Genomic DNA, 14,168 nt, shown 5'->3' with positions numbered 1-14,168 from the left:
ATACTAGCCTGTGTAATTCAAGGAATGGTAAAACCCAAGAGCAGAGGAGGGAATGGTATTAAAGAGTAAATGCTGAACATCTGGTTTGCAGAAGGCTGACAGTGGACGTCCGAAATCCATACTCAGAGTCCGCACATAGATTAAGGCTCCATTGAATTCCTTCAGATCACTAAATGGGGATATGCACCGCCTAATCCACAGACAGGGTGAATGGGATAGTGAATTTTTGCAGAAGCACTTTGGTTTAACTTTTAACATCCGTTTGCTCTCCTTTTTTACCCATGTTTAACTTGTCTTAGTTATTACGGTACTTTCTGCTTTCTTTTAGGAAGATATTTTTCCGTTTTATTTTATTGTTGTTGCTTGACTTCTTTTGTACGGTTTTCTTTATACGAAATCTGGGATAGGTAATAGCAATTAGATTAATAGTTTCTTGGGATTACAGGGGGTGGGGAGGCTGCATGGATATGAGATGCTAGTAACAACAGATGCAAAAATGAAGAAAAATTTCCCAAATTGTGGTCATAATTGCACAACTGTTTTTGATGGATTTGAACCATTGATTTGTATAATATTTGAATTATATGTCAATAAAATGGTGAAAAACAAAATAAAAAGTCACTGGCCCATTCACTTTATATGGTTAGTTGTGTTATATGAATTTCACCTAAGAGAATGGCAAAGGTTGGATAAACCATCATTTCATGTATTCATGCCACGCAGCCATATAAGACTCAATAAAATCTTTCAAGTTCATATGTGAAGCAAGTCTAAACTAAAAAAAAAATCGGAGAAGCATGAACTAGGATGTAATGACTCTAGAAAGCAATCTTTTATCGGGAAAGCGATTATTAACTTTTTTCTTGGAGAGGGGGGTAAAAAAAGTACACTTTTAGTAGACAACTTATAAGGATCCTCCAGGAGAGGGTATGACTGTCCGAGAGGTCTCCAAGGATACCAATCTTTCCTGAAGCAGACTGCCACATCTTTCTTCCTAGGAGCATGCTGCTGGATTCCAATCTTTTGCCTAGCCACTTACCACTCGGCTCCTCTCTACCTAGACACCAAAACCAAGCCACTGCCATTGGGTTGATTCCCACACATCACAATACTATAGTTTCCAAGGCTGTCAATCTTTACTGAAGCAGACAGCCTCACCTTTTTGCTGTGGACAACTGATGGGTTCGAACTACCAACCTTGTAGTTAGCAGCCCAACCAGCCTGTCTAAGGAGAGGTGTTCTTAATTATAGGGTTGCACAGTCAGAACTCACCTGATGGCACCAGGTATGGAGCAGACAATGTTACTCTTGGCATTTGTTATCTTCGGGGTACTGATTAATATGAGTTATTCTGATCTTCCCAGAAATGTTGATAGACTTTGCCATTGAATCCTATCTTGCCCACATCTTATACTAAATATATTTACATCACATGAAATATTTACCATCGCCCAACCCAGTTCTTCCACAGGAGAGAGATGAGGCTTTTTATTCCTGTAAACATCTAGTCTCAGAAACCCATAGGTTTACTATGCGAATAGCGTTTTTTGTTTTTTAATATTAAGCCTTTAACTATGTTCCATGCTCTGTGCTGAGTCCGGAGACACAACCTAGCTCAATGCCTAGTGGAAGGAGATCACACACAAGTCATTTCCCAATTAGGGACCATAAGGCTAAAGGTGCTGTGATAAAGAATAAGGAGGAGGAGACTCTTTTAAGTAGTATGGTCAGAAATAGCTTTAGAGAGTGACACTGAATCTGAAAAGGCCTGCCTGCATGTCATTAAGGAGACGTCATAGGTGCGTTTGGGGCTGTGGAAAACGTATGGGGGTTCTGAAAGGAACGGCACTCAGTAGCCTTGGGGAGCAAGTGGTGCGGCTTCCAGCAAGTTAGTGACAGGACGGTCAGCGTTAGCAAAGGTCGCAGGCGCAGCTCCGGGCAGGGGGAAATGGGTGCGGCGCGGCTGGAGAGCAAGCAGCCAGTGGCCCCCAGGTGGCTGAAGATGTTATTCATACATGGCCGGCGAAGGCTGCGGGGGTGAGGAAACAAGTCAGATGTTTAAGGGGGAAAAACAAAACAAAACAAAACGCGCATCAGCGCGTTCAGGCTGAGTTCTTGCGCTGACTCGCAGGGCCCAGGGCAGAACACGCTCCCGGACGGGAAGTCTTCGCGCGGAACGGGAGGGGCAGGACAGTGGGACAACCAAGGCGGAAGCCGGTTCGGTTCTCCCGAACCATGGAGGGCAGACCCGGGTGAACGGCCCCTGCGAGCGCAGCAAAAGGCAGGGGGACCCTCGGGAGGAGACGTTACACTACACGGCCGCCCGGCCTCGGTGAGCGCGGTCTAGCTCCGCCCCGGAAGTGGAGCCGATCTGCACTCACTTCCGCTACCCAGGTCATCTCATCTCGCGAGAACTGAAGGCGCCTATGTGACCGGCGCTGAGCGGAAGTTGAGTCTCTTTTCCGTGGCGTCGCGGAGGCGGTCGGGTGCTTCACCATGAAGGTAGGACGTGGTGGCGGGAGACGGGCCAGGCTGTGGGGTGTCCTAATTCGAGCTCGGAATCGCGGCGTTGCCGCAGTCCCTGCGCCCCAAGATGCCGACTCTAGATGGAGGGGCTTCTGGGGCAGGACGCGGATCGGCCCCCGGTAACCAGGCCTCCACAGGAGGCCGGATGGCGAGTGATTGCGGCAGGCTTGCGCCGCGCGCTCTGGGAGCGCCATGGTGGCGTCCGCGAGCACCAGCCCGGACAGGCGCGCCTGCTGCCTGTTTTGCGTCACGGTTGTGCCGACCCCCGGCGTCTAGGTCAGGCGCTCGCCATAAAATGGTTGAAGACTTTGAAGCACCCTTTTCCCGTGCAGTTATTTTTCGGGGCTTGAGGTTCACGGTTCTCCATGCAGTGCTGTTCCTGCCCCGTACTGTGCGCCCATGTGCTCTGGGGGACAGAACCCGAACCGCACATGTCCTGCAGATGGCTGCGAGGTGTGGGGAGCCTCCTGGCAGCTGTTAGGACTCTTCCGTGGGCCTCACGGACCTTTGTTTTTTTCAATTCCTAGCTGAATATCTCCTTCCCAGCCACTGGCTGCCAGAAACTCATTGAAGTGGACGATGAACGCAAACTTCGCACCTTTTATGAGAAGCGAATGGCCACGGAGGTCGCCGCGGAGGCGCTGGGCGATGAATGGAAGGTAAACCTTGACAAGTCCTATCGTGGTCGCTGTGTAAATGGAAAGCGATGGGCAGAGGCTTTGGGTAGACTCTTGGCCTGATGGAGCGGGGCTGTGAATTGGTCAGTGCTTGCTGCGGTTTACAAAGTAGACCCATACCCTGGGGATTATTGAGAGTAAACGGAAAGGACAAATGCCAAAAAAGCTGACCTGAGCTTGGTTTGTGTCTTGCATTATTGGAGTCGTGGGTTTGTCAGCTACCCTGCTAATAGCCACACTTTCTCAAGTGTTAAATACTCGTGGCCATGTTGGGGACTTTGCTCAGGTCCCTGGTGAGACAGGTTAGGAATGTGTTGGATTCAGGATGGTGTGAGGTGGCCCTCTCTGGAATGGTGGTTGTGTTCATACTGGCTACACTAGTGTGTTTCAGAATCTGCATAAAAGTGAATGTGTTGTGTCTTCATCCAGGGCTATGTCGTCCGCATCAGTGGCGGGAATGACAAGCAAGGTTTTCCCATGAAGCAAGGTGTCTTGACCCACGGCCGTGTCCGCCTGCTGCTGAGTAAGGGGCACTCCTGCTACAGACCACGGAGAACTGGGGAGAGGAAGCGCAAATCTGTCCGGGGCTGCATTGTGGATGCCAATCTGAGCGTTCTCAACTTGGTTATTGTAAAGAAAGGTAGGTAAGACTTGCTTGTATGCCCTGTTGACCTGACCCCATGCTTACGCTTTGGGTTACGAACACAAGATCAGCAATTCAAAATGACTTGCCAACTCTGGGAGAAAGAACCTGTAGAGAGTTAGTCTTGGAAACGCAGACAGCTGTGCCCTGTCCTAGAGCAGTGGTTCTCAACCTTTCTAATGCCACAGATCCTTTAATACAGTGTTGTGATCCCCCCCAATGTAAAAATTATTTCCGTTGCTATTTCATAACTGTTGTTTTGCTACTGTTCTGAATTGGGTGGCCCAGTGAAAGGGGTCACACTCAGGTTGAGAACCACTGTCTTAAGAGTGTCACTGTGTGTCAGAATTGACTCAGTAACAATGACTTTGGCTTGAGTTTCACTTATGAGCCCCATCTTTCCTGAAAGTCTATGTAGATTTGATTGTCCATGTGCTTTAGGTTATCTTTATTCAAGAATGGTTTTTTTTAAAGGGGAGAAAGATATCCCAGGACTGACTGACACAACTGTGCCTCGTCGCCTGGGGCCCAAAAGAGCCAGCAGAATCCGCAAACTCTTCAATCTCTCTAAAGAAGATGACGTCCGCCAGTACGTTGTGAGAAAGCCACTGAACAAAGAGGGTGAGTACAAGTGCGGTTGAATGCTTGCCTCATTTCAAACACTTTCTAGGAGTTTGTGTACATGGGAGGGAGCCCTGGGTGACTCCATCAAACCAGCCACTTCACAGGAGAAGGGGAGGGGGTGCTAGCCATGGGAGGCCGATCCATAGTGTGACTACGGTTGAATTGATTCCGTGGCCGTCCGCATTAGAGGTTTTAATCTGCCCCGTTTGCAGGCATAGCACCATGTCTCATGGGGTCACTGAGTTGGCATTGACGGGTAACTAGCACAACTAAGCTGACTGCATTTGTAGGGTAATAGTGGGGCCTCTAGCTATGCCAGAGGTAGATTAGCCCTTCTTGTTCTGCTGAAAGCCTTGGAGAGTGTTGCATTTTCCCTCTGTGGACTTGGGGCTTGGTAGAAGTTAGAAGTTAGCAAAAATACCTCCAAAATTCTAGGAAGGTGGTGTTTGAGATGGAGGGATTTTGTGTTGAACACATTCTAACCAGTGAGGCCTGAGACAGAAAGGCTCCACCGTTTGTGTTTCATTAAGTGGCATGGGTGAGCATTGACATTAAGGGGAATAGTTGATTCAGTCAAGTTGAAGCTTTGACTTTGTAGTTCATTTTGAGCATATATTGAGCAGACCAATTTCTGTTTATGAAGATTGCCATCCGTGCAGCAAAGGTGGACTTGTTGGCTGATGTTTTGGGGGTGGTCCTTAGATGTAGAATTTGAGCAATTTTGCATTTTGGGTAAGAATATTTGTGAAGGGAGGGGGCTTTACTCTAACCAAGTTACTGAGGATTCTCCCAACTGATGGCATGCATGGACGGGAGTAGCTTTGTGCCAAGACTGGGCTGTTGGGACTAGAGATGCAGTAGTGGAACTGCAAATCATAGGACGGGACTTTATTTCCATTTCTCCAGCCAGTAAAACTTGTAAACAAAGATTGTCTCTTTTTTGGTCTGTCTTAGGATAAAAAGATGTGTGCAAGACCAAATCATCTTCTTGACCTAGGAAGAGATGGATAGAGTATGACATTTTAGAATGAGCTTGAACTTGGCACACAAATGCAATTCTTAAAGAACTGCTTTGTCAAGATAACAGTTTATTGGGAAAAACCCTGCCCTTTACTTTGTTGATAGGATGAAGTTAAAAAGTAAATCTCTGGTGGGGAATTCCGTCTTTTTGAGTTGCAATTACAATTTTAAGTTGTAAACAAGATTTTATGTAGAAGGCTCTCACAAATTACATGTTAACGGGCACTACACTAAATTATGTTTTATTTGAACGTCTTAAATGTGCCATTCTCGAAGTGATAGTCATTCTCAATTTGTAGGCAAGAAACCTAGGACCAAAGCGCCCAAGATTCAGCGTCTTGTGACTCCGCGGGTCCTGCAGCACAAGCGCCGGCGCATTGCCCTGAAGAAGCAGCGCACCAAGAAAAACAAGGAGGAGGCCGCCGAATATGCCAAGCTTTTGGCCAAGAGAACGAAGGTATGTTTTAAAGATGGGACACTGGGGACTCGGGAAAGCTGAGCCTTGCTTGGCACTTGCCTCTTGAACGGAAACAGGCCTTGACTGTGTTTCTCTGCTCTGTTTAGGAGGCCAAGGAGAAGCGGCAGGAGCAGATTGCCAAGCGACGGAGGCTGTCCTCGCTGAGGGCTTCTACCTCCAAGTCTGAGTCCAGTCAGAAATGAAAGAGCCTGGAATAAATTAGCTCGTCTAGTGATCTCTTTGGATTGAGTCTTTTCATTTCATTGGTTGAGAATTCTAAATCAATTGAAATTTAGAATTAAGAACTAATGGGAAAGGAGGGTGGGGTACAGAAAGGAAAATGAAGTCAACAGGTGGTTGAAAGCGATTCTCTTCAAATACACTGCCATTCCCTTGGCAGAAAACGTCCAGGACACGGGTGGGGAGCCAGTGAGCGGCTTAGAATTCTTTGTTTTCAGCTGGGCATGGGATGACGGGAAACAAATGACTAGGATGGAATCTTTTGTATGCTTTATTTTGAAGAATATAAGCTTTTTAAAAACATCTATACAAAATTTAATACACGAAAAGTGCCCTTGTGAAGATGGACATTTGTCATAGTAAAAAAAATTAGTTAAAGCATAGTTAATGGATACCATTTTAAGTTCACAAAGCTGCTTTTAAACCAGTGCAAATTTATTGCATTAACAGAAAGCTTTTCAACTAGTGAATTGTTAGATCTTCTATGTTTTCACTCTTTCACACTCTGAAAAGGAGTTGACTGCTTTTATAAACACCAACAAAGGGTGCACAGAGTAAGAGTACCATGTCAGCTTTCTGCAGTAATGGAAATCTACTCAGCATTTACACACAAGATCTTGAAAAGGCACATTAGGTTTTAAAGGTAGGAAGAAAATTCATTTACAGAATGTGCTTAGCCACAAGTGTAATCTTAAAAGCGCTGAGACATCCAAAATTTGGAGATGTGACTCCTGCAAGGCAGGTCGTGGTTCAGTAGGTTCCTGCATGGGGGCCCTGAGTCCATTTCCGAGAAGCTCCCAGGTGAGGATAATGGTCAGTTCCTGCATCGCGGTTCCCACTCTGCCACTTCATGCATGGAGTTACAAAGTTGATACAGGTACATCATGCAAAGGAAATCTGGCAACTGATGTTAATAAGCTGAAATTGTGAAATTTTAAAAGCTACAGGGGGCAACTGCATTTTAAAAATTAGCAACATTTTAATGTCAAAACCAAACCAGGACCTGCTCCATCCATACAAAGCATTTGCTTTTCTTTTGTGAATGGAGTGTGGGCACATTAAACACAGGTGTTCTTAATTGACCTGTGAAGTACAGCTAGCTTTGTCATGCCCAGTAATCGAATTTAGCCAGAGTAAGCAATTGGCTCAAGACAGCTTTAGTACCCAGAACTTATGCTTCAGTTCTGATAAAAATGGGAGTCACAATTTCTAATTCTCACCATAGATACAATTTCGTGGTTAGCACTTTCTGCTTAGGAACCTTGGCAGCACAGTGGATTACGCAGGATGCTAACCACAGGTCTGGTGGTTAACCTGTACCAGGTGCTCCATAGGAGAAAGCAGCAGCATGCTTCCCTCAAGATGTGTAGCCATGGAAACTATGGAGCTGTTGGTCCAGCCACTATGAATCAGGATGGTCTCAACGGCAGTTGGTGACCCTCTTGTGGGTAGAACTTAGTTCTCCAGACCTGGACATCAGCAGGTTAAGGATTCTAAGATATAAACAGGTCTCAAGGAAAGCAATGTTGCTGATCTAGACTTCTCGGAACCAATGAAATAATTACCTGTTGCAAATTTTACAGAACATCTCCAAGGTTTGGAAGACATTTGAAATTTTAGTTACTTAAGATGTTACATAGTTACTACAGAATGTTTGTTACGATGAAAGCACACAGGTTCTAAACAAGATGGTACAGTTCTTTGGTAGTTAAAAAAAGCAAATGATACTACCTTGTTTAAGGATTTCTTCATTAAGGGTTTTTTTAAAGCCACAAACGTACTATGCTAATAATTAGTTCATTATGAAGACTTACAAGGAATGGACAGATTACTAATGCCATACAATCACAGTAAACTCAAAATTTTACATTTTATTTAACCTCAATGTTTTTTTTTTGGGGGGGGAGGTTAATTCTAATATTGCTATGTGAATGCCAAGCTTTCCTTTAGGATATGTATTAAAACTAGGGCCACATCTTAATTGCAAAATTTGATACTCAGGAAATGAGTCAGTGCAGAGGGTCCATTGTGAAGGTAATGAGGACGTACATGATTTCTGGCAAGCCCTTCCCACTGACTCTTCATCCTGCCTCTGGCCTGACAGTGAAGGAGCCACAGGAACTTCACATAGGTTGCACCAGGAGACAGGGTGGGGCGCACTGGGGGACTACTGGTTTTTCTGAGAACGAGCCAAGGCAAACATGCTGCTTCTAAGGTTGTTTTTAACAAAAAGACATGATAAAAGTTCGAATGAAACGTGTCGAGGTCATTCATGATTACACCTACTGACAAGCTTTAAAGTTTTAGAACTTAATTGATTCAACCTAAACAATATTTACAAGTGTGCATTTCCACTCACAGGCATAGAGACTACATATCATACATGAATAGAACTGCAGTGCAAGTTTATCCCACAGGTTTTCAAAAGGGAGCAAGAGCAAGGATTTGTGTGTCTGGACAAAGCTTTTAAGTAGAAAATCTGTATTTTTTAGCATGGTTCAATTAAACTTATAAATTATATGTTGCCAATTCATTTTACTTAAACTATTTAACTGGATCATTCCAATTTTGAAGATTTAAAGCAAACTAACATGGTCTTGGGAACCGATGTGAGGAAGTAGATATTCAAAACAACCCATTAAGTAAACATACATAACATGAAAGGTAAAGGGTATATATTAGATTTAAAGTCAGAGGCACAGCAATTGCCATCAGACTTCCAGGTAATTCTGAGGTGAATGACTACAGACCAGTTTAGTGTAGTCACTTCTTTTAACAGTCATGAGACCCCTTTCAGAAAACTACAACATGCAATCTAAGAATTCAATAAATATACACTTACAATATGGCTGTGTCCACACAGCCACAAACCTTTATATACACATACGCAAATAGTTGCTCTTATCATTGAGAAAGTTCATTTGTGGGCTAGGCATCTTTACACGAATTTGCCATTCCCCAAACCCAGTAGCTCCATATCCTCTAGTAACAAAATGCCTGGAGGAGGAGTATGGTTTCTTATCAAGATCAAGTGAATACAAATACTTAGAAAACCAAAACTGGTTTTCAGCAGAGTTTGAGAAACCGTTCAGGAGTTGACATAAGAAGTCTTCAACGTCAGGAAATCCTGCGACATTTTATATTGTGAGATGATTCCATCTGAATTAAAATTCATTATGTATTATGCCCAGAAGTGAGTTCATCTCTTTAAATAAGAGGTGCACCAAAGCACTTTCTGCACCACTCCACGCTGCTGCTTGGGGGAGCATCAATTTTCTGCAACTTTTCAACAATCTCCGAAGGTAGATTTTTATATGCAAGCTCATACTCGTTGTCAAACGCCTCTGAAAGACATTGTCAAAAGGAGTTCATTGTAACTTGTTTATAAGAAAAAAAGTCAACACTGAAATCTATTCATAATGACAGAGACTGAAACAAGCTATTTAAAAAGAATCCATTTAAAAATTAAGTTAACTTACACATACTGGTTGTTATTTCAAAAACTGTTTTAGAAAGTAAACGATTGATCTCCCTTAATAAATCATTATGAACCAACTTACCAATATCAATATTCTCTCTTCCAAGGGATACTAATGATAAGAAAAGGATTTCTCTGTATAAGCTCCTATAAAATAAATATATATTTTAAAGTTAATAGACAAGTCATATTAAACTCTCCCACAAGGACAAACATACACAAATTCGGGTTTTATTTTTTTCTGGTTTTGACAATTTATTTTTATTTAACATTTTATTAGGGACTCATACAACTCTTATCACAATCCATACATACATCAATTGTATAAAGCACATCTGTACATTCTTTGCCCTCATCATTTTTAAAGCATTTGCTCTCCACTTAAGCCCTTTGCATCAAGTCCTCTTTTTTCCCCTCCCTCCCCACTCTCCTCCCTCATGAGCCCTTGATAATTTATAAATTATTTTATCATATCTTGCCCTATCCGGCGTCTCCCTTCACCCACTTTTCTGTTGTCCGTCCCCCAGGGAGGAGGTCACATGTAGATCCTTGTAATCGGTTCCCCCTTTCCAACCCACTCACCCTCTACTCTCCCAGTATCGCCCCTCACACCCCTGGTCCTGAAGGTATCATCCGCCATGGATTCCCTGTGCCTCCAGCTCCTATCTGCACCAGTGTACAACCTCTGCTCTATCCAGAATTGCAAGGTAGGATTCGGATTATGGTAATGTGTGGGGGGTGGGGGAGGGAGAAGCATTTAGGAACTGGAGGAAAGCTCTATTCTTCATAGGTGCTGCACCGCACCCTGACTGACTCATCTCCTCCTCTAGATCCCTCTGTGAGGGGATCTCCAGTGGCCGACAAATGGGCTTTGGGGCTCCACTGCACTTTCCCCTTCATTCACTATGGTACGATTTTTTTTTTTTGATGATGCCTTATACCTGATCCCTTCGACACCTTGTGATCGCACAGGCTGGTGTGCTTCTTCTATGTGGGCTTTGTTGCTTCCGAGCTAGGTGGCCACTTGTTCACCTTCAAGCCTTTAAGACCCCAGACACTATCTCTTTTGATAGCCGGGCACCATCAGCTTTCTTCGCCACATTTGCTTATGTACCCGTTTGTCCTCAGCGATCGTATTATGGAGGTGTGCAATCAATGATATGATTTTTTGTTCTTTGATGCCTGGTAACTGATCCCTTCGGGACCACTCGATCACACAGGCTGGTGTGTTCTTCCATGTGGACTTTGTTGCTTCTGAGCTAGATGGCCGCTTGTTTATCTTCAAGCCTTTAAGACCCCAGTCACTATCTCTTTTGATAGCCGGGCACCATCAGCTTTCTTCACATTTGCTTGTTCACCTGCTTTGGCTTCAGCGGCTGTGTCGGGAGGGTATCATAGAATGCCAATTTAATAGAAAAAATTATTCATGCATTGAGGGAGTGCTTGAGTAGAGGCCCAAGATCCTTCCGCTATCTTAACACTACACCTATAAATATAGGCACATAGATTCATTTCTATATATATATATATATTCATGTACATGTCTGTCTAGACCTCTATAAATACCCTTTTTTTAAAAACAATTTATTGGGGCTCATACAATTCTTATCACAGTTCATACATATACATACATCAATTGTATAAAGCACATCTGTACAGTCTTTGCCCTAATCAGTTTTTTCTCTTCTTTTCTTTTTTTATATTTTATTAGGGACTCATACAACTCGTATCACCATCCATCCATATACGTACATCAATTGTATAGAGCACATCCATACATTCCCTGCCCCAATCATTCTCAAAGCATTTGCTCTCCACTTAAGCCCCTTGCATCAGGTCCTCTTTTTGTTTTTCCCCTCCCTCCCCTTCCCCCCCTCCCTCATGTGCCCTTGGTAATTTATACATCGTTATTTTGTCATATCTTGCCCTATCCGGAGTCTCCCTTCCCCCCTTCTCTGCTGTCCCTCTCCCAGGGAAGAGGTCACATGTGGATCCTTGTAATCAGTTCCCCCTTTCCAACCCACTCACCCTCCACTCTCCCAGCATCGACCCTCACACCCTTGGTCCTGAAGGTATCATCCACCCTGGATTCCCTGTACCTCCAGCTCCCATATGCACCAGTGTACAGCCTCTGTCCTATCCAGCCCTGCAAGGTAGAATTCAGATCATGGTAGTTGGGGGGAGGAAGCATCCAGGATCTGGGGGAAAGCTGTGTTTTTCATCGATACTACCTCACACCCTAATTAACCCATCTCCTCTCCTAAACCCCTCTATGAGGGGATCTCCATTGGCCGACACTTGGGCCTTGGGTCTCCACTCTGCACTTCCCCCTTCATTTAATATGGTATATATATATACATATATACATATACACATATACATATACACATACATACACATACACACACACTCATATCTTTTTTTTTTTTTTGCATGATGCCTTATACCTGGTCCCTTGGCACCTCGTGATCGCACTGGCCGGTGTGCTTCTTCCATGTGGGCTTTTTTGCTTCTGAGCTAGATGGCCGCTTGTTCACCTTCAAGCCTTTAAGACCCCAGACACTATCTCTTTTGATAGCCGGGCACCATCAGCTTTCTTCACCACATTTGCTTATGCACCCATTTGTCTTCAGCGATCCTATCATGGAGGTGTGCAGTCAATGATATGATTTTTTGTTCTTTGATGCCTGGTAACTGATCCCTTCGGGACCACTCGATCACACAGGCTGGTGTGTTCTTCCATGTGGACTTTGTTGCTTCTGAGCTAGATGGCCGCTTGTTTATCTTCAAGCCTTTAAGACCTCAGTCACTATCTCTTTTGATAGCCGGGCACCATCAGCTTTCTTCACATTTGCTTGTTCACCTGCTTTGGCTTCAGCGGCTGTGTCGGGAGGGTATCATAGAATGCCAATTTAATAGAAAAAATTATTCATGCATTGAGGGAGTGCTCGAGTAGAGGCCCAAGGTCCTTCCGCTATCTTAACACTACACCTATAAATATAGGCACATAGATTCATTTCCCTATATATATATATTCATGTACATGTCTGTCTAGACCTCTATAAATACCCTTTGCCTCCTAGCTCTTTCCTCTATTTCCCTTGACTTTCATCCTGCCCCACTATCATGGTCCATCCCCACCTGGGTTACAGCTATACCTCTTCTTTACGTAACCTTACCCTTGATCATTCCCCACCAGGCCTGCCACTCCCACCTCACCACCAATTTGGTTCCCATGTTGTTCCCTTTTCCCTGGGTTTGTTAACACCACTTCCTTACCCCCCCACCTCCCCCTACCCCAAGTCCCCCAAGAACTGTCGGTCCTGTTGTTTTTCCTCCAGATTGTTCATCCAGCCTATCTTATTTAGACAGACCTATGGAGATAATAACATGCACAAAAACAAGACAGAGGAAAACAAAGCAACAGCATACAACAAAAACAAACCACTGACAAAGAACAAATCAAGAAGGAAAAGTTTGTAGTTAGTTCAAGGATCGTTTGTTGGCCTTTAGGAGTGTTTTCCAGTCCAGTCTGTTGGAGCACCATGCCCTAGCCCCAAAGTCCACTTTCAGCATTCCCTGGGGACCTTGCCACTCCATTAAATTCGAGTTTTAATGATGGTGAAAACTCAGTAAGTGGTCCAGCGAGCAACACTGGACCCAGGCCAGGGTACTACAGCTCTCAGAAATGGCCCCTGGAAGGCAGGTGGGGGAAGAGTAGTACACTTGACTACTATTTTGGCAAATTCTGGTCAGTGTTTAGTTATGGGCAATTAAAGGGCTAAAAGATTCCTGGAGTTTGTTTTTTTTAAAGCTGATGGTGTCCCAGAGCTTAAATTCTGAGCACTAAGTCTATGGAAAGCTGTACTGCTTGCAGCAATGGCCCAGAATCCAATTTTGAGTCTCCACATAGATTCAGCCTCCATCTAACCCTGATCATCCACTGCCAATGTGAACAGCTTTGTCCCAGGTAGAGTGCCTTAGAGAGTAGATCCCCACCACTCCCCTAACCAGGGAGGGGCAGCCTAGTCTTTTGAGACTTGTCTGTGGGTGCCTTGTAAGGTATTTGGGGTCCTGGGTCTCATGACTGAGTTATATATCTCCTGAATGCCTTGATCAGAAAGCCCGGAACCAATCTTAGCAGCTGTTCTATCTAGAGTAGTGTACAGCGCTTTTCTGTGAATCCTTGGATGCGGTTATGACCTCTTGCTGATGGTCCCGTGTCTCCATGCCATCTCTCTATTAGACGAAATCAATATTCCACATAAATTATATTTGGAGTCAGGGTCTTGTTTGTCTCCTACAACGATGAGCATATGGCCTTCTCATTAATTAAAGAAAAAAGCTTATTCTGAAACATTTCTCTCATCAAATAATAAAAAGTTTTACCTACTATGAAATTTTCAAAGCCGAAGTAGTTTTACCTCTAGTTTCTAACTAAAATTCATGAGAGCAGTCTTGTTTTCTGTCACTTGGGAAAGTGACATGCATTTCTGGAGTAGG

The 14,168-nt window shown here is 44.2% G+C and overlaps 2 protein-coding genes across 3 annotated transcripts in view; one reads left to right on the top strand and one right to left on the bottom strand.

Annotated features, from left to right (window-relative positions):
* The first annotated feature begins 2,347 nt into the window (after positions 1 to 2,347).
* Positions 2,348 to 6,182, top strand: RPS6 (ribosomal protein S6). The gene is made up of 6 exons (XM_075559981.1): positions 2,348 to 2,502; positions 3,054 to 3,185; positions 3,633 to 3,843; positions 4,321 to 4,467; positions 5,790 to 5,947; positions 6,055 to 6,182. The coding sequence occupies exons 1-6, from the start codon at positions 2,497 to 2,499 to the stop codon at positions 6,148 to 6,150; spliced, it is 750 nt and encodes a 249-aa protein (XP_075416096.1). The 5' UTR covers positions 2,348 to 2,496; the 3' UTR covers positions 6,151 to 6,182.
* A 287-nt stretch (positions 6,183 to 6,469) lies between these two features.
* The window catches only part of DENND4C (DENN domain containing 4C), a 109,582-nt gene continuing 101,883 nt past the window's right edge, over positions 6,470 to 14,168 (bottom strand). For both annotated transcript variants that reach the window (XM_075559979.1, XM_075559980.1), the window contains exons 33-34: positions 9,748 to 9,812; positions 6,470 to 9,531 (exon numbers count right to left, since the gene is read on the bottom strand). In XM_075559979.1, coding sequence (XP_075416094.1) covers positions 9,395 to 9,531; positions 9,748 to 9,812 — 202 coding nt within the window. In that variant the 3' untranslated portion in view covers positions 6,470 to 9,394. The remainder of the gene's footprint in view (positions 9,532 to 9,747; positions 9,813 to 14,168) is intronic.

Source organism: Tenrec ecaudatus, chromosome 10 (genome assembly GCF_050624435.1).
Source record: "Tenrec ecaudatus isolate mTenEca1 chromosome 10, mTenEca1.hap1, whole genome shotgun sequence".
NCBI classification, from domain to species: Eukaryota; Metazoa; Chordata; class Mammalia; order Afrosoricida; family Tenrecidae; genus Tenrec; species Tenrec ecaudatus.
This window is presented reverse-complemented; position numbering and strand designations above follow the sequence as displayed.

Excerpts from the sequence above, each read along its gene's own strand:
- RPS6 (XM_075559981.1), top strand. Across the intron at positions 3,186-3,632 it reads CGCTGGGCGATGAATGGAAG|GGCTATGTCGTCCGCATCAG; the intron begins GTAAACCTTGAC and ends GTCTTCATCCAG. Across the intron at positions 5,948-6,054 it reads TTTTGGCCAAGAGAACGAAG|GAGGCCAAGGAGAAGCGGCA; the intron begins GTATGTTTTAAA and ends TGCTCTGTTTAG.